The sequence below is a fragment of the Drosophila albomicans genome, chromosome X (assembly GCF_009650485.2).
Source record: "Drosophila albomicans strain 15112-1751.03 chromosome X, ASM965048v2, whole genome shotgun sequence".
Classification (NCBI taxonomy): domain Eukaryota; kingdom Metazoa; phylum Arthropoda; class Insecta; order Diptera; family Drosophilidae; genus Drosophila; species Drosophila albomicans.
In genome coordinates, this window is record NC_047627.2 from 2,595,724 (window position 1) to 2,619,376 (window position 23,653).

Genomic DNA, 23,653 nt, shown 5'->3' on the forward strand with positions numbered 1-23,653 from the left:
TAGTGTAATGTATGCATGCGTATGCTTGTGCTTATTAACAATGTTTATATTTGAACTATAGTTGTTAATGTTGTTGCTTTTATAGCTGATGTTGCTGTTGTTGTTGTTGTTGTTGTTGCTGTTGCTGTTGTTAGCATTGTAGTTATTTCTGTCGTGTGGCTAGAGAATCAAAGAGCCATAAGACGATGAATGGTCAATGAACCCGTCACTTAGCCGACATCCTGTCTGTCTGTCAACCGGCTTATTATACAATATGCAGACAGTCCGATAACAACGGCAGCAGTAGCAATAGCAATAGCGACAACAGTTGCTGCTGCAACAGTTGGTTGCAATTGTAAATGGATTTTGTTTCTTTTGAATTGCAGACCACACGGAGTTCATAAACAATCAATCAACGGCAATCACCATCAATCAGAGCTCAAGCATCTGTCACAAATTGGAGCTGACGCTGCTGTTGCCGCTGCTGTTGTTGGTCAAGTGAAAGCTCAGCTGGTGAAGCGTCTGCCGCATAATTCAATCAAGCGCAAAGTTAACTGCCAACACCAACGCCCAGCTTGGTTCATAGAGCAAACCAAGCGTAGTTCGTGTCTGTGGCTCTCTGTCCATCTCTGCATCTGCTTCTGCTTTAGTCAGTCAGTCAGTGAGTCAGCCAACAGACGGCAGACAGCAGCCACCAGCCATTGGCCGTGGCCAGGAACCAGTCACGACTTGGCCGGCAGGTTCACAAATAAGTGAAAGTGAATTTGTTTATGGTTTATTGCTATTACCAAAGCGAAAGAGACACAAGCGCATAATACCGAAAGCATTGCAAACAAACAAAGTATAAAGCCCAGCACACACACACGCACACACGCACACACACTGCGACGACACAAGAAATAACATTAATAATATTATTAAACAAAAAAGCTCACTCAGCAAGTGCAATGCCAGCGACTCAACGAAGCTGAGCAACAGCGAGAGAGAAAAAAACGAAACAAAGATTCAGATACAGATACAGATACAGATACAGATACAGATACAGATACAGATAGAGAGATACATATAGAGATAGAGAGCGCGTGAACCCGCTCTAGGGTCAATTCGGCGATACAACTCTCTATGAGTACCACTTCGGTGTTATCAGCTTGATTGGATAAACTGTTGCAACAACCGGAACAACAACAACAACAACAAGGAAAACAATGCTGCACATTTGCCTCGCCCTCTCGTTGCTGCTGCTCAGCACACACTCTAGCGGTAAGTAGCGGTACTTGGCACTCGCTCCATTAACTAATTGACTCGACACTTGGACTTTGTCTCCCCCTCCCTTCCCCTCTCAGCTCTCTCTAATTGATTTATTGTGTGCTAAATTGTAAAACCTACTGAGGATGCTTTCCGCTTTAAAATTGCGTTTACTTTTTATATACTATATACATATATGTATGTATATATGTATATATATATATATATTTTTTTTTTTGAGTGCGGTCCTCCCCTCCGCTTTCCTCTGCTGGCTCTGCTCTGCAAGGCCGTCGGGGGTTTGTGGGTGTCTTTTAATTTATTTGGCCCCTGACGAGTTTCACTTGACACTTTTTTCGCCATTGACGCTCGACAAGTGAACACTTCACGGATTGCACAATCGTCATAAATACCACAACTACTCGCACATACACACACACACACACACACGTACACAGACACAGATACCGGCAGACAGACACATGTAATCGGAAACAGTCGACAAAGCGAAAGAAGCGACTGCAATGCCAAAAAAAAAAAAAAAAAAAAAAACAAGACAAAAATAAATGTATGTTCAAAGTGTTAAACGCAAATGAAAACACGAAACTGACAACTACAATACAATGACAACACCCCTGACATATCCATTAAAAAATACTCCCAATATCTGGCTGGTAATTAGAGACCCAACGCTTGTAGCTCGTATATGTTATCTACATGTTATTCGTATCGATTCGACAGTCCCATTTGCAAATGCTTTAGTGTTGTATTACTTTTTATTGTGGGAAACACAATATGTTAAAGTTTACAGTTTATTAGAAACTAATTTAATATCTCAATTCATAACACTTTATTGCAACTCATTCACAATGATTAAAATAGTTAAATTCATATCAACTTCATGAGTCATTTCAGTTCGAAAACTCCCCAATGAATTATTAATTATGCTAAAATGAAATATGTAAAACTGAGCTCTTACCACAAAGTTTAATAAGTTCATTTTAAATTAATACTAAGAAATTTGCTTAATATTAATCTTTTCCTAAATTGAAAGATCTCGTTATCATTTAACACCAAATTTCTTGAAACTCGTTATTCCACGACTAAAGCAATCGAGCCTTAGTTGATTTGACTGATAATCTGATAGATTTTTTACTTTATGGTTTATTTTGAATGCAAATATTGCCCTCGGTATATTTTAGTATTTTTCGGTATGTTTTTTTTTTTTTTTTTTGCAAAATATAGTTTTATTTACTGTCGAGCACACTCGGGTTTCTTACTTGTTTTATTTGTATTAATACTATGAATTCTATTCAATAATAGTCTTTTGCTATGTCAATGCCACTTATTTTAAAATTTCCCAAAATTTTTTATATATATTTATTTTTATCTTAAATTAATACCAAGAATTTTCTTCAAAAATCTTTTAAGAGTCTTTTCCATATACATCATTTTTTTTATATTTGTATTAATACTGAGAATTTCATTTAATAAACGAAATTAGCCATATTTTAAGATCTCGATACCATTTGCTTGACGAATTCCCACAGTCCACAACAATCTTTTACTGTTGCAAGACTCAATTAGCCGAGATCATTTTTTTTTATTTTTATTTTTTTAGTAAGAGGGAAATTCTCTGCAACGTTATAGAAGCGGATCGCAATTACAAGGCTGGGTGTAATTTTAGTTGGGTTTTGGCTCATAAGCTCGAGAAAAGTGCAGTAATTATTTATAAGTGGCCGTTACTTTTATGGGCCTAAAGCGTAAAGCGCTTCCCATTGTCTGTGCAGCAGTAACAAAAAAAAAAAACTTTAAAAAATAAAAAACACACACAAAAAAAAAAAAAAAAACTTGGATGCATTTGGTTGCATAAGGGACATATAGTAAAGTCACGTCGTGTTGATTAATGGAGGGCACTTGCCCAAGCACATTTCGATGTTGCTAATGATACAAATGGGTGAATCAGGCAGACGACAGCAATAACAACTACAACTAGTAAGAAAGCTACAGTGGAGTGTGTATGATGGTGAGATATCCGCTAATCATTTTCAATGAAAACTTAACTATGCGGTATTACCGTTCAAATATACCGAAATCATAAACTAAAAATTACTCAAAATATACTAGAATGTACAAAATATACCAGTGGTGGTACCGCTAAAATATTTGCCAAAATAATATACCCAAAAATACTAAAATATACCGAAATATATAGCGTAATATGATGTAGGGTATGATACAATAGAGTACGAAATATACATATACCGACGGTACTATCCCTAAGCTATGTATACTGAAATCATATATCAAAAATACTAAAATACATATACCGAAAGCTACATATGGTGTAGCGATATATTATGTATCAGGGGATATAAAAAATATAAGAGTATTTAACTGTATTACTTCCAAAATATACTGAATTAATATACCAAAAAACTACTAAAATATACCAAAATCTAAATCATTTTATCAGAATTTACAAAAAATACCAATTGGATTACCTATAATATATACCGAAATCATATATCAAAAATACAAAAATATACCGAAATCTATATGTGGTGTAGCGATATACTACAAACTATGGAGTACAAAATATACCAACGATTTTACAGCTGTTAATGCTTATAAAGAATATATGTATGTGGTCGGAGATGCCTCCTACTGCCTGTTACATGCTCGTATAAAAGTGACTACCACTGTATCTAACATAATTGCAATCTTATCCGAAGTGGACATCTTGCCATCTGACTTCGTCACCCAAGATATGTAATTTCTTTTGATTTTCGCATAGATGATCATGATAATACATATCATTATAATTATTTGCCACTTGGCGACGGCGACGTGTGTGGCGAAGCGTGGTTTGTTTTTAGTTTTTTTAGTTCGCTTTGGAAACGCAATCACGCCTCGGTAATTTATCATCGCTTTCAGCTAACGGAGCCATATTTGTGGGGAGACTGAGACACCCAGACATCCATGTGGATGGGGGTTATGTCATCGGCACGTTCGAAAGCGCCAAATGAAAATATTTTACGCGTTGCCATTAATGAGATTCCAACTAGATTTGATTAGTTTTAATTGCCCATGACAATCATCACACACATGTTATATTATATATGTACATATCTCGGCGTCTCACAAAATTCCATAAATTTTCCGCGAAGCCTTCTTCCTACTCTGTTATCTCTCCTCTGCTGAGTTCAACTTGAATGAGCGCACTCATAAGCTATATATGCTAAACAACTTCCGGGTTTATACTATATGAACAGTATTTAATGACCAACTTGTATTCTTTCGCAATATGAAATCAAACATTTCACAAATTAAAATAATCATTTCGAAATAATTTGTAAAATATGTAAATATAAATTAATTTTCATATCTTGGTTATTTTTTATTTAGTTTAAATTCTTTACTTTATTTTACTTTATTTAGAATATACTTTATTTAATTATTTATTAAATACTTTTTGCAATATTTTGAAAACTACAGAGAGCTTAGAATCTCAGTGTTGATACGCAGAAAGCAAAATATTTAGAGACTATGACAGAATATGTCGAAAAAACAAAAGTTTTTAGAAAATATTAATGTTATATAGCAAACACTGATATGATGCCTGAATTTAAAATTCAGAAGTAAGAAATTATTTTATATTGTACAAAACCTCTGATTTGTTGTCAGGTTGTAGTGAAGAATCTGATATATTTTGAATGTAATATTATTTCTTTCAATCAAATATTATCATCGCTTTATTTGATATATTTAAAGATAAAATACCGCAGCAAGTTTGCTTTATGAAGTTCACTGTCTATATATAAATTCACTTGCACTTAGCTTAATTGAGCATCTTATAATTTAATCTACAAAAAAGATGATCTTCATTTTATTTTTATACTACATTTATACAAATGTATACTCTTTTAATGCAATTATAAAACTGTTGACATCGGTGTCTAGCGAGTCTCTGAAGTTGAATCATCGCCATTTACATAGGTCAGTCCTTGATTTTAAGCAATATAACGTGTTTAAATATTAGTGTATTGAAGACGATTTAAAAAGTGTAGAAGTTATTTAAGAAACATTTTTGTATGGGAAAAAGACGCCTACTACTACCTACTACGGGTCTTTAAACTTTGAATGATAATCTGGAATATTTTAGTACTATATAGTATATTTTGATAGAAGTACTATACAAAATATGGTCTTTATTATATTTTAGTATTTTTATGGTGTATTAATTTGACATATTTTAAGAATAATAGCGGTAGCGGGTATCTCACATATTCATCTTTATATTGTATAATATAACATGTTTAAACGCTAAATGGAAAGATAATTTCAATAGAGACTAGAAAAAGAGGAAGTGACTGTACCTGATGAACTCACAATAGTGTGATCAGACTCTAGATATATCATATAGTTATGTGCCCATCCAAATATCATATTTGATTTTCAAATGTCTATGGGGCTTGAAGAATGTGCGTGAGTTGCTTGCAAAGTGCTCAATTGTTTCGCCACATAAACAACAAATTACAATTTGAAATTTGAAATTGAAATTGCGATACGTCAATTCACATTTCGCTTACTCATCGCATTTTACAGCTCGTGGCAAGGAAGTGAGTGGCCTGAGTGCGGCTGCGGATGCCACGCCCACATTGCGAGAGCAACGCTATGCTAACTTTACGGAACTATCTGAGGCGGTGCATGCCTCACTGCAGTCACACGAGCGGTGGCAGCAACAGCGTCAGCTGCAACACGGACGCAGCAAGCGAGCGGTGAAGCGTGTCTGCTACAATGAGTTGGGCTGCTTCGAGGACTCGGGTCCGTTTGCCTATCTGGAGATGCTGCCGTCATCGCCCGAGGAGATCAACACCAAGTTCTTCTTCTACTCGACTCGCCAGCGCTCTGATCAGCCGCTGATGGAATTGTCGTTCCTCAATATGACCGCGGCCTTCGCCAAGGCCAAGGCCAAAGCAAAACGCGAATCCGAGACGGCAACGGACACCACCAGCTCACCCAGCTCCACAGCTGCCACTGGCAACAATGCAACAGTCACCGACAGGCCAAGCAGCAGCAGCAGCTCGAGTCCAAAGAAATCCCCGCCACCGTCCATCGATGATCTCGAGGGTTTCGATGAACTCTCCGTGCGCGTCATTGTCCACGGCTTTGGCTCTGCCTGTCCCCATGTCTGGATATATGAGATGAAGACGGCTCTGATGGCAGTGGTAAGCTTGCATTTGCAACCCAAATATGTAGCCAGCTATATTCTTGTGTGTTCCCGCAGGAGGATTGCATTGTCATCTGTGTAGACTGGGAGAATGGCGCCACGTTTCCGAATTATGTGAGGGCTGCGGCCAACACGCGTCTGGTGGGCAAACAGTTGGCCATGTTGTTGCGGCATCTGGAGCAGCACAAGGGCCTTAATCTGATGCGCACCCATGTGATTGGCTTCAGCCTTGGCGCCCATGTCTCAGGATTTGCCGGCGCCGAGTTGCCCGGACTGTCGCGCATCACCGGCCTGGATCCGGCCGGACCGCTCTTTGAGGCACAGCATCCGAAGGTGCGACTGGACAGCAGCGATGCCGAATTCGTCGATGTGATACATTCGAATGGCGAGAATCTGATATTGGGTGGCTTGGGATCGTGGCAGCCAATGGGACATGTTGATTACTATCCAAATGGCGGTCGTGTGCAGACGGGTTGTTCCAATCTCTTTGTGGGCGCCGTCACGGACTTTATCTGGTGTTAGTTACAGATTTGTAGAATTGCATTTCAATTGAATGCTAATTTCTTTCCTTTTTTGTACAGCTGCCCAGGCGGCGGAGGATGAGGAGGGACGTTCACTGTGCAACCATAGACGCGCCTACAAGTTCTTCATTGACTCAGTGGCACCGCGCTGCATGTTTCCAGCATTCCCCTGTGCCAACTACGACGATTTCCTTAAGGGAAAGTGCTTTCCCTGCGCACAGGATGACGAGGATCTTGCCGAGGGCGTGCCACGTTGTGGCAACATGGGCTACTATGCGGACAGATCGACAGGACGCGGTCAGCTCTATCTGTTGACCCGAGAGGAGGAACCCTTCTGTGCCCATCAGTTCCAGCTGCAGATCTTCAACTCGTTCAACGATCTTCCGCTGCGCACAATTGGCCGCCTCGAGGCCATACTCGAGGGTGATGGCGGCCTCAATGAGACCTTTGAGATATCCGAGTAAGTAAAGCAACAGTAAAGTATCAATCATAAGTGATTGATTCAATACAACTATTATATAAATTCCTAATTACTTTCCTACTACTTACCTACTTGGGAGAAGAGTCTTCTATTGAAACTAAACTACAATGAACCATTGAGAAATCAGACGGAGTAAAGCAACATAAAAGTATCAATCAATCACGATTGATTGATACAATACAAGTATTATTTAATTACTTACTCAATTTCGTAGTACTTACCTACTTGGGGGAAGAGTTTTCTATTGTAGAAATCCGAGGGGGTAAAGCAACAGGCTTTTATTTAGTTCACGAGATTAAGTAGGATATTAATCGTGGTTGATTGAATGAATACTCTCATTACTTAATTATTTACCTATTTAGAGTAAGAGAATTCTATTTGATATATTCCAAATGAATAGTGTTAGATCTTTTGTTCTGTTTATAGGGCTAATTAGAGTATCAATCATAGTTGATTGATTGATTACTGTTATTTCCTAAGTATTTCTCTACTTGGAGTAAAATATTTGTATTTCTAAAGTATCTACAATCAGATCTTTGAAAAATTCGAGTGAGTATCAAAAGCTTTTCTGTTGTTTACATCATCAATCAGGTTATTAAATAAGATGGCTTGCAACAGACAGAAAAGTTAGCTGAATCAATACTGACATTTTTATTTTGTTTACTATAGTATTTCACTTTTTTGGAGTAAGAGACTGCTATTAAACATACAATTAATATAAATTGAAATGCAAAACGAACAAGAGTGAGTTTTAAATTGACAACGGTGTTTGCTTTGTTTGATTGCAGAAAGGACGATGCCGAGTTCTTTGCTGGCGACATAGTGTCCAAGATTATTGTGCCACATCCGGCGCTGGGCTTTCCCACCACACTTAGTCTGCACTACAAGTCCTACAGCGGTTGGCTGTCCAAGGGTCTGCCCCACTGGGACATCGACAAGGTGGTGCTGACGGACAGCTTCGGTCGCAGCCATTCGCTGTGCCGCCCCAGCACAAAGCTCAGCAGCGGAAGTCCGGTGCGCATGCGTCTGCAGGCGGGCAACTGCGAGCTGGACAATCAGGATGACTATGGGGCGTATACGACACAGCCGCCGGTTGCCTCGCTGCCGTCGAGCACAGATGCGCCGGCTGTCGATTCGAGTGTGCAGGAGTCGGGCTTGAGTGCGATGAGTGTCGATGGCGTTGAGAGCGTGAAGCAGCGAAAGGACATCTTTAATTTGGGCACCAGTTTTAAGTTGGCACAGAATCAAACCTATCCGCTGGATCAAACCGATGAGTTGCCCTGGCAGCCCATACTCGTGGGCAATTCCCTCGACAAGGATGCCAATGAGGCCGAGGCAGCCGAGTCCAGTCGCAGTCTCTCCGATAATTTGGCACCTGGCCAACAGCCGAACAACGAGATATTTGAACCCGTGCTCAAGGATCGCCGACTCTCGCTCAATCGTGGACGCAATCTGCACGAGCAAACGACAACCGAGGAGATCGTGGAGCCCGTCCTGAAGGCAACGACGCCACGTGCCAAGCATGGCAAGGATCTACAGCTGCCGGACATTGAGTCTCCTGCCAAAGGCAGTACAGGCAGTAAAAGAAGCAACAATAGTCCGGATAGTGGCGCGGCAACACCGCCCAAGATGATGGCACAACTGGCCAGCGGGCAAGAGGAGCCGCTGCAGACGGTGCAGCTGCTGCCCTTCCGACTCGGGGAACTGCTGCAACGTGCCGAGCGCTATGCACGCGAAACACTGTTGCCACTGATCTCGGTGCAAGCACCGCGCTTCTTTGGCTTCAATGTGACGCCTCACGATCGCGATCAGTCGCGCCCCGGCGAGTCTCGCAAGCCGCGCTACATTCCACGCTACGAGGAGGCAGCCTTCCTCAATACCAGCTCGAGCTCAAGCAATGGCAATCGACGTCAGTCGGCAACAGAGGACAAGGATCAGGTGGCCCGACGTAATCTCTTTAGACTGCTGCGTTCGGATGGTGCACGATCCCAGCGGCAGCATCAGCGACAGCGTCAGGAGCCAACGGTTGCAACGCTGCCAACAGTGGTTGATCAACCAGGTGATCAACCAGGAAACGAGATCAACTACTATACGAATATGCAGCTAACCGAGTCGCGCTCAATGCGACCTGAATCGCCGAATTATCGTCCAGTTTTCATTGATCTACCCACATATCGACCGCCCTTGGCATCCAAGGCGAAAGCCAAGGCGTTGCGACGCGGTCGTGTCCAGCAGCTGACCTGATGTCCACTGTGATGGACAGGTCAAGGCAATCGCTATAATTATATTTTTTTGTAAACACTATGTGATATGACAAGCTGATAAGACATCCGCCGCCGCAGCTCCATTTCTATTTTCTTCTTCTTTTTTATCATTCGTGTGTCTTTCTTTCGGGCTGCTGCTCGTCCTACTACTTACAAACAAACAAACAAACAAGAATTTCACTACTTTTCACACTGTGTAAATAACCGTTTATGGAATTTCAAATTCGTATTGAACATCATCTTAAATGACTACAGTTAAGATAGCGATTAAGTTTATAATGTGACAATTAAATAAATTAATAGAGTGTTAAGTACATACTCGTAAACACAAGTATCATAATTGTGAATCATTATTGGGTCGAACTTCTACTAGAACAACTAAATGCTAGTTGCTTCAAGTGTACTTTTTCCAAGAATTACAGAACAATATGGCACATATACTACGATAAGCCAAATTGTATGGATTGAAAAATATCTTATCGTTATCAAAGTTCTTTGTGATTAGTAGTAAATTACCAGTGCACTGGTAATGGGCAACGAAATATTTCATGTAACATACTTTTAGGAAGTATTTAATTTGCAAATACATGAATTTGCATCTTATCATTTTTGTAGCATACTTTTAGACTGCGTTATTTTATTGGTTAGTACGAATATAAATAATAGATGGCGCTACTAAGTACGTGGTGAGCTTTCTGTCTTTCGGCTTGCTCCTGATTTATGATCGCCTGGTATTTCAGCAGATAATTTGGCACGTTAATGGCTTTAAGATTTTTACAAGATGTATATTTATAGTTGGTGACTCTACTTGCTGCTTGCTTGGTATTTTAGTCGTTACCTTGTTTGTTGCTTGTTACTTTTACGCCGTTAATAAGGCAAGGTCCACCAAAAGATCAGGATTAAACTAGTTATAAATGGTGTATTTTTAAAAATAATCCGAACTATTGGAGACCATTCATTATTTCTGCTCTAATGAATATTTTTCCTAGCGTCCTGCGCTCAGATGTGATCGAGGAAACTAACATTTTGTTGCACAGACTTTTTCATGTTCTTCTTTCTACAGGAGTTATGCCATTTCTGTTCATATTTATGCAGCATCCGATTGAAAAATCAGCCATGATTTTATACTTACCACCACACTTTATAAAGACTCCTCCTTAAATTTTTATTGATGAAAAGTCACCCAAAAAGAAGTACACTTGATTGCGATTTGAGTTGTATTTTATAAGTTGTTCTTTTTAGCATAATTTATTTTTATATACTTTTGTCATTTAATTTGCTTTTGTGTTCATAAAGTAACGTGTGTCTGCCTCTGTCTGTGTGTGTATCTGTGTGTGTATGTGTGTGTGTGTATGTGTGAGTGTGTAAAATAGATCTGGTGTTAAACTGCTGCCCATCTTCATTCAAATGATTGAGTATTAAATTTATCTAGCATCATTCTAAAATCTCAATTGAAGCTGCGCAATTTTGGAATCCAATTGGTCTTATGAATATATTTTCGGCTGGTTTAAATTTTAATTGAAGTTAATTTTGAAAGTCAAACGGTAATTTTTGTGCTTGCTCATCTGTTTGTTTTGGTGTTAATGTTGTTGCTTTTGTTGTTCTTGTTCTGTGTATGCTTGTATTTTAGCTGTTGTGTTTTGTTTTGTTTTTTTTTTTCATTTCTCATATTTAATACATAATAATTTTTTGTTTTGTTTTTTAAATTTTTTTTTGTCAATTTTTTGTTTGTTTTTGCTTTTTTGTTTTGGTTTAACTATTTATAAAACATTTCACTTTTAGAATCTTAACAACTTTTTCTTTAATTGCTGCGGCGTATTTACTTTTATCATATTTATATATATATATATTTTATATATATAATATATACATACATATATATTTATATATATTAATTTATTTATATTTATTTAGCATTATTTTAATAAGTAGTTCTTTGTTTTTGTTTTTCATTTGACTTTTTTTTGTTTTGTTTATTGTTGTACGCATATTTTACATGAATTCTTTTGTTCTTTCGCTGCTAGTTTGCATGCAGCTTTCATTCATATTCTTGTCTTCTATTTGCTGTTGATTTCTGTTTTAAAACTATTCAAATAATTTCTTTAAACCAAATTCAAATTGCACATGTACTAATACTTTTCTGTTATTCTATGTGTTGAGTGTATATCTGAGTGTGTGTATTTGTGTGTGTTTGTGTGTGTGTGTATTTCTGCAAGTATTTAGTTAATAATATAACTATGCTTTTTCATAATAATTGATTTAATTTTGATTTATACCCCTGCAATATTTGTCATGAATCTGTGATGAAGGAAAAAACGAAGATAAACAAATTTGCATAGCTGCAAAAAAGTATGCTACATTTTTTGCTGCTTGTTTGGCGAGGACATCGCTGAGAAGGGAACGAACTGTAAAGCAGTTGAGCGCATTGCGGACCGACTGTATTGTAAGTAAGTTAAGCTTTTAAGCAAGGGTATTTAAGCCAACGGCATGCCGTGCTTGCCAATTGTAGCGTATTCTTGCGTTCACTAATTTCTATAGCTGCTGTTCTGGATGTTTGATTTGATTTATCAAAATCAAGGTTAAAACTGGCTTCGACTTAAACAATGTGTGGACCTATGAGCATGTGTCTATATATATGTGTGTGTGTGTGTGTATGTGTGTAGGTGTGCATTATAAGTAAGTTGTTATTTTGTTATTGTTATTATTCCTCTTTCTGTTTTTCTGCTTTTTTCTGTTTTATTTATTTTTTGGTTTTGCTTATTATTCGAACGCATTTCGAACGCTACGCATATGTATTTGTATTGACCTTGTTTTCTCATTAATATATGTATGTATGTCTATATAAGTATATTTATGTTCTTTTGTTGTTGTTTTTTTGCTTTTATTCCAGTCTTCTTTATTAATGAATTTTCTAAACCAAATTTGAAAATAGGCAACGCAAATTGACAACTTTATTGGTAAGATTTCTCATTTATGCGATAATATTTATTGATAAGAATTTCATTGTTAATTTTGTTTCGTTTTGTTGTGGTTTGCTTTTTGGTTTCGATTGTTGTTGTTGTTGTTGTTTTTGTTTAGTTCGGTTTGGAAATTGTTTCTTGATAGCAAAGCTCAGCTTGAAGGTTGTAGTATTAGATTCCATAATGATTATTATTAGTGTTGGTATTAGTATTAGCATTAGTATTAGTATTAGTGTTAGCATTAGTATCAGTATTAGCATTTAGTATTTAGTATTAGTATTTAGTATTATTATTATTATAATAAGATTGCCTATATTAAAATGTCTATTAAACTAGATTTTTGCTGCTGCTGCTGGCTGAACTTTTTCTTTCTTTTTTGTTTTTTCTTTTTTCTTTTTTCGTTTTTCATTTTTCTTCTTTGTATTTTAGGCATAGACTAAACGCTTTCTCAGTTTTTGAGAGAGCATAGTTGTTTCTTTCATTTCTCTTTTGTTTTGGTTTTGGTGTTGTTGTTATTATGTATTATGTTTAAACTTAATTATTTTGGCAAGTTATTTTGTTTTTATATGTATGTTTTATATCACTTTTTAGTCTGACCTGGCCAAAAGCTTGGCCCAGACAAACACCACGCCATATATCTCTCTCTCGCTCTCTTTCGCTTGCTCTTGCTATCTGTCTCTCTCTGAATTGCCGTTACACGCTACCATAGTGCTGTCTCACTCTCACACTGATGTCCTACTTCCTATATACCGCGTTTCGCTCTTTCATTCATCTAGCTTTCTATGTCTTTTGTAACTACTTAGTAAGCCTTGTCTAGCATTAGAATACTTGTAAAAAAACAAAAAAAAAACTTTCTTGCATGACTTGAAGACGATATGTTTTTATTTTTGTTTGTTATGTATATTGTAATACGATATTTATAATAATAATATATATATTTTTTTTGTTGTTTTTTTTTCTCTTTGTTTTGTGTTTGCTTTCAAATATATATGTAAATATATATATTTTCATAATAATAATTCTTGTTATACGTATCATTTATATATGTTTCTCTCATAATTCATATTTCAATTTTATTGCTCTCATGTTGTTGTTTGTCTAATTAATTGGCTGTACTGTACTCTTACCTCCTCATCTCAGGAACCGAACCAAAGAACTCGAAAACTCAAGAAATCAAATATTTCAAAATATAAAATATATATAATAATTTCATATATATATAGTATAATATATATACTATATGTATATATATAATGTGTATATATATATGCACTTACGTAGTACATACAAACTATATATAAGTTTAATATCCAATATACAAAAAATACACGTATGGGCGCCCAAACGATTACTTCAACTTTTGTTTATAACTAAATTTTGCACATCGTCATCGTCATCGTCATCGTCATCGTCATCATTATCGACAGCGACATCATTATCATTGTTAATGCTTAAGGCCAAATCAAGTATACTTAAAAATGTTCATCTCCTTTTCATTTGTTCGCTATTTCGTTATCCCTTATTTTGTTGTTGCTGTATCCATAATAATTAAAAATGTTTTTTTTTTTGCTTTTTGTTATTTTTTCTCATTATTTTGATCGTCAGAGATCCTCATCTATGTATTTGCTTTAATCGTTTACTGTGTGCGTGTGGACGGTATTCAAAGCTGTAAATTGATTTGATTTATTTTACTCTTTTTCGTTTTTTTTTTTTTTGTTTTTGGTTTTTTTGTTTTTACATATTTACAGTATTTGTCGGGTATAAATATTATTTTGTTTGTGTGTTTTGTATTTTGTTTAAATTCTTCTTAATTACAACAAGCAGCAAATCAATTAAAAACTTTTTATTCAGTCGCATATTTTATCGGAAACATACTAGATACATACTAGATGCATATCTACATATATATCATATCATAATTACATACATAGATATACTCCTCTAAATATATATATATATATATATATATATATATATATATATATATATATATATGTATATTTGTATATGTGTATTATCTCAATGTATGTGTACGCGTATGTTTCAGCTTAGTTATTTTTCGTTTTGGTTTGTTCGTAAGATGTGTGTTTACCGTGGTCCAAAGTAATTGAGGTTATGTTCATGTTAAGCAAAGCGCGCGCGTAATTGGAATATTGGAAATGAAACAAGAAACAGCAATTTAACAGTCCCTCTCAGTTAATAGTCCTCACTAGATATGGAAGCATACGAATGTCATTTGTGTCTCTCTCTTTCTTTCGAGAAATATGTGTGTGTGTGTGTGTGTTACAGTGTAATAATAATCATAAAAGGTGCCCTACAAGTTGTTCGGTTTCCTTCCAAAATTTGATTCGAGCATTTTGGACAAAAGTTGAAGTCGCTAGATTGAACGTTCAAATAAACGATGTATAAAGATGCATTTGATACGATTAAAAGGAAGACAAAGACAAAGTACACATAAGTTGAAAATGATAAAACAGTTAACAGGTTCTTAAGTGTGTGAGACATAAAAGAAACACATATGTACATTTACCTATATAATGCATATTTATAGTATGCAGAGATACAAACTACCGAAAAACTGAAGCAACTTCTAAGAAATTTGATTTCGACCTTAACGTGGATAGTTTATGGCATACATTTATGGTTTTTGTTTTTGTTTTTCTTTTTAATTTTCTTTTTTTTTTTTTTGCTATAAGCAGCAGTGTTTCGTTTCCTTTTCTGTTTTTGTTTTTTCTCTTTGGGGTTAGGCCTTTTTCTGGAAGATTAACGGCCATTTATGAGTAGTTGTTGTTGTTGTGGTTCGTTTATAGCATTTTCATTTTATTTGTTGTATAGCAATTTGCTAAGTTTAATTATTGTTTTTGTATCGTTAGCAGCTTTTTGTTGTTGTTTGTTGTTGTTGTTGTTGTTCTTGTAAACGTTTCTTTGGGGTTCGTTTTATGTTTATGTCTATATATGTTCAGCTTCAGCTCCGACTTATTTATTTACAAAATAGCAGTTTAGTTTTGTTATGTATATTTATTTCATATAGATATACTATATATCCATATATGTACATGCATATATTCATCTCAATAAATATATGTATATACACACACATCAACACAATATCATATACATATATTCAAATATATATATATATATATATATATATGTTATATATATATTCTTCTTTAAGTTTTTACTTGTATATATAATCCTTTCTTTTACTCATTATTTTAAACTTAACGGCAGTTTGATGTTTTAGCATTTTCATGTGTGAGTGTCTATTTGTGTATGTGTCTGTGTGTGTGTATGTATAAATGTTGTGTGTGTGTGTGTGTGTGTGTGTGTGTGTGTGTGTGTGTGTGTGTGTGACAACGACTATGAATTAACAACGCTCCCATCCCCACGGCACAAAATCTTAAGCATAGTTTTTTTCTTCTAGATTTATCAGCCAATTGGGGCGCTACTTAAATTCTAGTTACATATTTTATACATAATTATATGTACTCTATGAGTACAGTGATACCTCTCTCATTGCGACGGACGTTTAAGTTGTTTTCTTCTCTATTTCAATTCACTACGAAACGATTTACGCTCTCAAGAGCGTAAACTTTTTTGCTCTCTTTTTGTTTTTCCTCAATTCTTCTTTGTGCGCACTTTCTGCAACGTATCGCTGGCAGCGCTACAAATTGTAAATAAATACTTCACTATGCAAAAATCTGCCAATTTTCAATAAGTTTCAAAGATTAAAAAACCGAAATATGGACATTTTATTTTTGGATCAGTAAGGATGAGTTCGTTGTCAATCACAATCGCTTTTCATTCTTTGTTATTTATTATCCCTCATTTATATTTTTAGTTGCTTTTGCCTTGCCTTAGTTCTTGTTGTTGTTGATCTTTCATTTATTTTGTATCTTTTTTTTTGCTTTTTTGTTTTTTTGATTTTACTAATATTTGACTAATATTTAATAATAGAGCATAATTTAAAGTTGAAAATAAAATTAGAAGATATTGTATGTTTGTATGTATTGTTGCTTTCTTGTTCTCTGTTTTCGTTTTTGTTTTTTTTGTTTTTGTAGCTAGCTTCTAAAGAAAGGAAGAAACTCCAATTAGATTAGACTACTAAGATAATTCTCTTTTTTTGTTTTGTTTTTTTTTTTCTTTTAATTTTTATGATGGTTTTTTCTTTTTTTGTTTTGTTTTTTTTTTTTTTTTTTTGCTTTTGTTTTCTTTTTTTGTGTGTTTTGTGTGTGACTATAACGATTGTTAGTAGTTAATTGCTAAATTTGAACATAGGTATCAAGTTGAGTTATCATTTTCTTCATCTTTTGTTTATCCTTGTGTAAGTGTGAGTGTATGTCTGTGTACGTGTGTGTTCCTTGAGCAGCTGTGTAAATTGTGGCTGCCGAATTTGAATATTAAAAAAAAAACTATCGCTAGCTTGACTTTTAGCTATTTTATCAAGCCTGCTGAGCTGGCTGTTTGTCTGTGTGTGTGTATATATGTGTGTTGTATGTGTTGTGTCTGTATGTGTGTGTGTGTGTGTGTAGGTTTGTTTTACATTTGCTGTTTAATTTACAACTACGCTGCTTACTAGTTATTATTACTTTAATATTTATTTATTAATAAAATTCTAGATTAGACTGCTTTTGATGACGTTTCTGGCATCCAACGTAACATTTCACTGCGCAAGTTTCGTCCGTTTTCCATTTGTTTGACTGCGAATAAATTGGAAAATGAGTAACAAGTACGAAAGCTACAGTCGAGTGTGCTCGACTCTGAGATACCCGATACCCATTTCGATATTTTCGGTATTTTTCATATACAATTTTAATATACAGAATATACTAACATATACAGTAGGCTATCGATATACTATTACACTCAAAATATACCAAAGAATACACAATAGACTGGAGTGTCAAAAATTAACGAAAAATACTATTGTAAATACACCGTTGGTTATATTTCGTATATCGATATACAAATACACTCAAAATATACCATAGAGTACACAATATACTAGATTGTCAAAAATAAATAGAACATTACAATATAATATATTGTAAAAAAAGAACGAAAATAATAACGTGAGCTATATTTGGTATATCGATATATTGATACACTCAGAACATATCATAGACTACACAATATACTAGATTATCAATAACTAATGAAAAATACTCAGATATACCGTCGGCTATATTTGGTATATCGATATACTATTACACTCAAAATATACTATAGAGTACAAAAATATACTAGATTGTCAAAACTAAATAGAAAATATATTTGATGTATCGATATATTGATACACTCAGAACATATCATACTACACAATATACTATGTTAGTTTATCAAAAAAAAAAAAAAAGAAAATAGAGAAATACTAACATATACCATTGGCTTTATGTGGTATATCGATATACTATTACACTCTCATTATACACCATAGAGTACACAATATACCTGATTGTGAACCAAAGGAACAAAACCCGGACTTCAGCAGCCTTTTCTTAAATGGCATCTACAATTTGTATCTGATCATAATCAAATATAAGGGAATCACAAAGACAATATTACAGCTCAACATCTTGTAGTCGCTGAGAACTAGTGTTTCATATGGACAGACGGACAGACAGAAAGACGAACATGTGTCGGGTGTTGACGCTGATCAATTATATATACTTTATGGGGTCGGAGATGACTTCCTCTATAGGAGGCACTAAGTTATAATACCCTCGAACCCTATGGGCAGTGGGTATGAAATGAAATGCAAGTCGTAAAGTGAGACCGTTTACTAACCTAGTAGTCAGACGTCGGTTTCAATACTGACGGCCATTGCGTTGTTGTGCCTTAACTGTAAGCTGTTTGTGCTCCTCAAGCCGTTCTGGCCCTGCAGATGTCCTGGCTGCTGCTGTCCCTGCAGCTGTTGCTCCTGCTGTTGCTGCTGCAGCTGGAGCTGCAGCTGTTGCTTCTCAAACGATTGCTGTGTTCTCAGAAATGGCACCATGTGGCGGCCCGTATGATCAGTCAGACCTGGTGTGGTTGCATCAATGCCATCATCCAAATCCATAATGTCCGATGACGACTCGGAGAGTGAGGATTTTTTCAAATGTTGACCTAAATATGTTTGGGTTCGGTATTTTTTTTTTTTTTTTTTTTTTTTTTTTTTTTTTTGTGTTTGTGGAGAAAATTACGGTTTTCGTTTTTTTTTTTTTGTTGTTGTTGTTGTTGGGGAAAGGGGATGATATAGAAAAGGAATCGATTAGCATTGCTTTGACATGGTATGATCGAATGGGCGTGGCATTTGGCAAACGAGTTTTTTTTTTAATGTAGTTATATATATGTACCTAGTGCACCAGGTAAATATGAACAACTTGTAACGTGGTTGAAATTTTGGCTCTGCATCTCCTCCTGATCCGTTTCGCGGTGATAGAAGTAATTGAAATTACTGACGATAACCGGTACCGGCAGTGCGATTGTCAGCACACCAGCGATCACGCACAAAGAGCCGACAATTTTGCCCCAGAAGCCGACGGGCCTATTTATCATTTTGATTTTTGGTTTTGCATTTTTTATTTGCATTTTTCATATGGCAATATTCGAGTATTCGATTTTTTTTTCAATTTTTTTTTTATATTTTTTTTTTGGAAATTTTTTTGTTTTTTTAATTTAGTTTTTTTTTGTATATTTAAAATATTTAGTTTTTTTTTTTTTTAAATATGCAAATTTGTTTTCGATTCAATTTGGTATAAAGATATATATTTTTTTGTATTCATTGTTAAAAAAATATATATATTTAGTTTAATATTATTTTTTTATAGTTTTTTTATTTTTATTTTTTGTTGTTGTTGTCGATTTGGTATGAAGAAGAACGTAGAAGAAGAACGAACGCAGTGTGTAAATAAGGTAGTATTTATATATATTTATAAGTATATAAGAAAAAAAAGAAGGTAAAGAAAATGAAATGAGTTAATTGATAATAACACAGTCATCGATATATATATATATATATATATATATATATATATATATATCAATATCCGATATACGCTGATGCGTAGTCGGATGTCAAACACAAAATCAAACTGTTAGAAACGATACAAGTTGTAAGAAATTAGTACACGGAACACAGAAGAAAGCAAACCCAAAAGAATGTATTATTTTTGTTGTTGTTGTTGTTGTCGTGTTGTTAACTCCAAGTATATTAATATTAATAAGTGTTGGTGTGTGTGTGTGATTGTGACACAGTGTATGTGTGTGTGTGTGTGTTTGTGAGATATATTGATATTTGGTATATTTGGTATTGATATATTGATATTGGTATATATTTGGTATGTACACATCGAAAGCAAATTGCTGTTGTTATTAAATTGCGCTTGCGTCTGAACCGCTTTGAACATAGAACAGAAAAGTTGGCTATATATATGTTGTATATAGAGTTGGCTAACAAAAAACCGAAAGCGTATTGCCAAAATGGAATAAACAAAATGTGCCGGCGTTTGGCGTCGTCGCTGTTAAACTTGACATAAAAATGAACATATATAGAAAAACCAAAGCAAATCGAACCGAACCGAAACGGTACCAAACCAGATCCGATCGGATCGGATCAGATCTGATCAGTTTTCTTTTTCTTGCTGCCGATTAATCAGTACTACTCGCACATCATCATCATCATCATCATCATCATCAACATTGTCATCTTCAAATCAAAACAGTACTGATCAATCAAGCACGCACTCCAGTGTGTCTTCGGCAGAGAGCGACGTACGTTGAAGAAAAGAGAGTTAGTAACTGGCATGATACAGATAGATAGACAGAGATAGATACGGTGTGTATGTGTATGTTATATCTCTGTGTATGTTCGCTTGTATGTGTGTGTGTGTGTGTGACTGACTGACTGATTGATTGACTGTCTGTTTGAATTGAGTCTTTGGTAAATTCGTTTGTGTGTTTGTGTGCTTTCAACAAAATTTGAGGTGCTTGTAATGTGCCAAATTAACAGGTGCTCTGTTAAAGTTAAGATCGAGCTCTTAACATTAACAGTGCTGCGCTGTTGCCATTAACAGTGTTGCGCTGTTGCCTTTAACAGCGCACAGCACTGTTCGTTGTGTCAAGTTAAGAAGAAAACTGTGAGATTTTTGGTGAGTATCGGGTATGGTGTATTTTTTTTTTCGGTGATTGTAATTGTAATTGTAATTGATAGTTGTAATTGTAGCTGCTGCTTTTGTTAATAAGTTTATATAACTATATATATAAATATAAGTATAGTTAAGCGATTTGAAGTAGTAGGCAAGTAGTATTAGTAGTTGAATAATGCTCATTCGAGTATTTGGTAAAAGTAAGCGCAAAAACGATATCATAAAACAAAGCCAAGAAATTCTGTGTGTTATTACGTGATCAAGTACGAGTAATTAATCTTAGTGTGTGTGTGTGTTTCTTTGTTTCTTCGTGTGTGTGTGTGTGTGTGGAAGGTGTATGTGTGTGTGTGTGTGTGGATGCAAATGTGCTAAGCGTGCGCCAAGTGTTGTTTGTTTTGTTTGTGGTGGTTGTCTTTGCTTTAGCGAGCGGGCGGGCGGGCGTTCGAGCGAGCGAGCGAGCGTTGGTTTTTGTTTTTGTTTTTGTTTGTTGTTTTTTAATCAGTTTATCTTATCGACTTCTTTGTTTTTTTCTTATTGTATGTTTTTTTATTTCTGGTTTTGATTGCCTTGTTTAATTGCATTTTGCATTGATTTGCTCGTTTATTTATTGTGATTCAGATTGATCGATTGCTCGATTCAAGTTATATTCGATTATAGCAACTTAACGCACATGCACCGGAATCGGGAAGCACAGGGAAACGGGACTTAGGAGCAGAAGCAGGAGCCGTCGAAAGCCTCAGCCATAGCTGTAGCCGTAGCCAGAGCAGGCGCTTTTCTATTTTCATAGTATTGTTAATACTCGTATTATATATTTTTTTGCTGGTGTTGTTGTACATTCTTTCGTTTCATTCGTTTGCATTCGTTTTGGAGATTTGCTGCGGCTGCTGTTGCTGGGTAGCTTTGGCCTTGTTACTGTTACTGTTTACTGTAGCATCTACTGTTACGTTTACTTTTACTGTTACGGTTACGGTTACTGTTACTGTTACGGTTACTGTTACTGTTACTGTTACTGTTACTGTTACTGTTACTGTTACTGTTACTGTTACTGTTACTTGTACTGTCACTGTTACTGTTACGGTTACTGTTGATGTAGTAGCTGTAGCAGGATATATATATATTTTGTTGTCGGCGGGTGCAGCAGGCAGCGCTGAAGCGATTCTTACAGTTACCACAACAGAACCGAAAAGAGTATTGAAAACCAAAAAAGAAAGACAAAACCGTACAATAGACCAAAAACGCATCAAAACAAAATATCAAAATGTCGAAAGCATAAAGAATAAACATATATATATTCATATATCTGTACAGTTCGATAAGTATATAGAATATTAGATTATAGAGCTTCATATATGTATACATACATATGTACATACATAGATTAGTATGTATATAGTAGAAATATTATGGGTAGGTTAAACATAAATAAAAAAAAAACACTGCTTGACCGAGAAGCGCACAAACAATATGATCGATCACACATAGTCATATGTATGTTACATATGCATATGTGTATGGTATATTAAAAACAAAATCAAAGTTTTGGTGCGCGTTTCCACAGTGCACAATGTATGATAAGAACCAAAGACAATTAAAGGATACGATTACGATTACGATTACGATACGATAACGATAACGACAACGACGATATCAGGCATTATACACATGACTGGTCACATTGTTTTGTTTTTTTGTTACACAACCAGATCAACTGGGCACACTCACCGTTTATGAAGGGGGAAGACAGAGAGAGAGTGAGAGAGAGCACGCCTCTGATCTCAATGCTCAGTGATTGCAGCAAACGTCGCATCGATGATTATTTTTAAAGGGCTTTTTAAAAGGGACGTTTAAAAAGATGTCTTTGATGTTCAATCGAACACTAAATGATGCGACTGAACTGCACTAGACTATGATATACATATGAGTAAGTAATAGTAGTTTACATGGATGATGGAAGGACAATCCAATTGGCAATTTGTGTCGTTGCTAAGGCATGATTAATGCTGATGCTGATGCTGATGCTGAGTTGTTGTCATTGCTACAAAATTACTTTTGTTCTTATGTACAACTTAATATATTAGATCAACCTTAAAAGCTTAGGAATACCAACTAAACCATTTGGAAAGCCAATTACGATTACGATTCCCAGTCCAAATCCGAACTAAGTAAATGTTTTGACATGCGTTCAAAATGGGGTAAAAAATGTTTAAAATGGAAGAAAAGCTACTTTTAAATATAGTCTAAGGCACTAGGATAATACGCTACTTGAAATTACTTAACTATTTTGATAATATATAAAGAAAAATATATATTGAATATACTTAACGAATAACTAGATAACAAATTGCAATGATCATTGTATCGGGTTTTGGGCTTATGCTTTGCTTTACTAGATTATTATTTGATATTAGTTGTGTTCTTTGTTTTTTTAATGTATTTTTATTTTTATTGAATAACGATTATAAAACATTTCATTTTTAATCTTAACAACATTTCTCTTGGTTTCATTTTACGTTTTTTTCTCCATTTTTTTTTTTTATTTATTATTTTTTTTTTTTTTGTTTTTGGTTTGTTTCTTGTTGTGTGTCAAAGTGTTTTATGCGTTTTTTGCCTTTTAATTGTAGTCACAATATGTTATTATGCGTAATACTAAATTGTTCATTTATTAATTGTTTTTGGTTTTTGTTTTATTTGCTTTTGGTTTTATTGTTTTTGGTTTATGCGTTTGCTGCATTTGGAATTCGTATAGCTATTTTTGTGTTTTATTGATTTACACATTTATTGTTATAAATGTAAATTTACTATTGATAAGCTGCAGCTGGTTGAGAAAATTACTTTACTCTTTTG

At 35.2% G+C, this 23,653-nt stretch overlaps 2 protein-coding genes and 1 long non-coding RNA gene across 8 annotated transcripts; 1 reads left to right on the forward strand and 2 right to left on the reverse strand.

Moving 5' to 3' along the window:
• Positions 1 to 1,016: 1,016 nt before the first annotated feature.
• Positions 1,017 to 10,061, forward strand: LOC117566873 (uncharacterized). The gene is made up of 5 exons (XM_034246491.2): positions 1,017 to 1,239; positions 5,830 to 6,452; positions 6,512 to 6,971; positions 7,036 to 7,435; positions 8,245 to 10,061. Exons 1-5 carry the CDS (start codon positions 1,185 to 1,187, stop codon positions 9,698 to 9,700), a joined length of 2,994 nt encoding a protein of 997 aa, XP_034102382.1. The 5' UTR covers positions 1,017 to 1,184; the 3' UTR covers positions 9,701 to 10,061.
• Positions 10,062 to 16,771: 6,710 nt separating this feature from the next.
• Positions 16,772 to 19,331, reverse strand: LOC127565169 (potassium voltage-gated channel protein Shaker-like). The gene is made up of 3 exons (XM_052002504.1): positions 19,019 to 19,331; positions 18,471 to 18,788; positions 16,772 to 17,383 (listed from the first exon to the last, which is right to left on the reverse strand). Exons 1-2 carry the CDS (start codon positions 19,251 to 19,253, stop codon positions 18,478 to 18,480), a joined length of 546 nt encoding a protein of 181 aa, XP_051858464.1. The 5' UTR covers positions 19,254 to 19,331; the 3' UTR covers positions 16,772 to 17,383; positions 18,471 to 18,477.
• A 1,781-nt stretch (positions 19,332 to 21,112) lies between these two features.
• Positions 21,113 to 21,853, reverse strand: LOC127565174 (uncharacterized). Of its 6 annotated transcripts, none has more exons than XR_007954561.1 (2): positions 21,844 to 21,853; positions 21,113 to 21,734 (listed from the first exon to the last, which is right to left on the reverse strand). It is a non-coding gene; the product is annotated as an uncharacterized LOC127565174 (long non-coding RNA). The 6 variants fall into 6 exon arrangements; XR_007954560.1 differs by having other exon boundaries at positions 21,838 to 21,847; XR_007954559.1 differs by lacking the exon at positions 21,844 to 21,853 and adding an exon at positions 21,832 to 21,841.
• Between the last annotated feature and the right edge of the window lie 1,800 nt (positions 21,854 to 23,653).

Excerpts from the sequence above, each read along its gene's own strand:
- LOC117566873 (XM_034246491.2), top strand. The coding sequence starts at position 1,185 with ATGCTGCACATTTGCCTCGCCCTCTCGTTGCTGCTGCTCAGCACACAC. Across the intron at positions 1,240-5,829 it reads GCTCAGCACACACTCTAGCG|CTCGTGGCAAGGAAGTGAGT; the intron begins GTAAGTAGCGGT and ends CGCATTTTACAG. Across the intron at positions 6,453-6,511 it reads AGACGGCTCTGATGGCAGTG|GAGGATTGCATTGTCATCTG; the intron begins GTAAGCTTGCAT and ends GTGTTCCCGCAG.
- LOC127565169 (XM_052002504.1), bottom strand. The coding sequence starts at position 19,253 with ATGCAAATAAAAAATGCAAAACCAAAAATCAAAATGATAAATAGGCCC. Across the intron at positions 18,789-19,018 it reads ATATTTACCTGGTGCACTAG|GTCAACATTTGAAAAAATCC; the intron begins GTACATATATAT and ends AAACATATTTAG.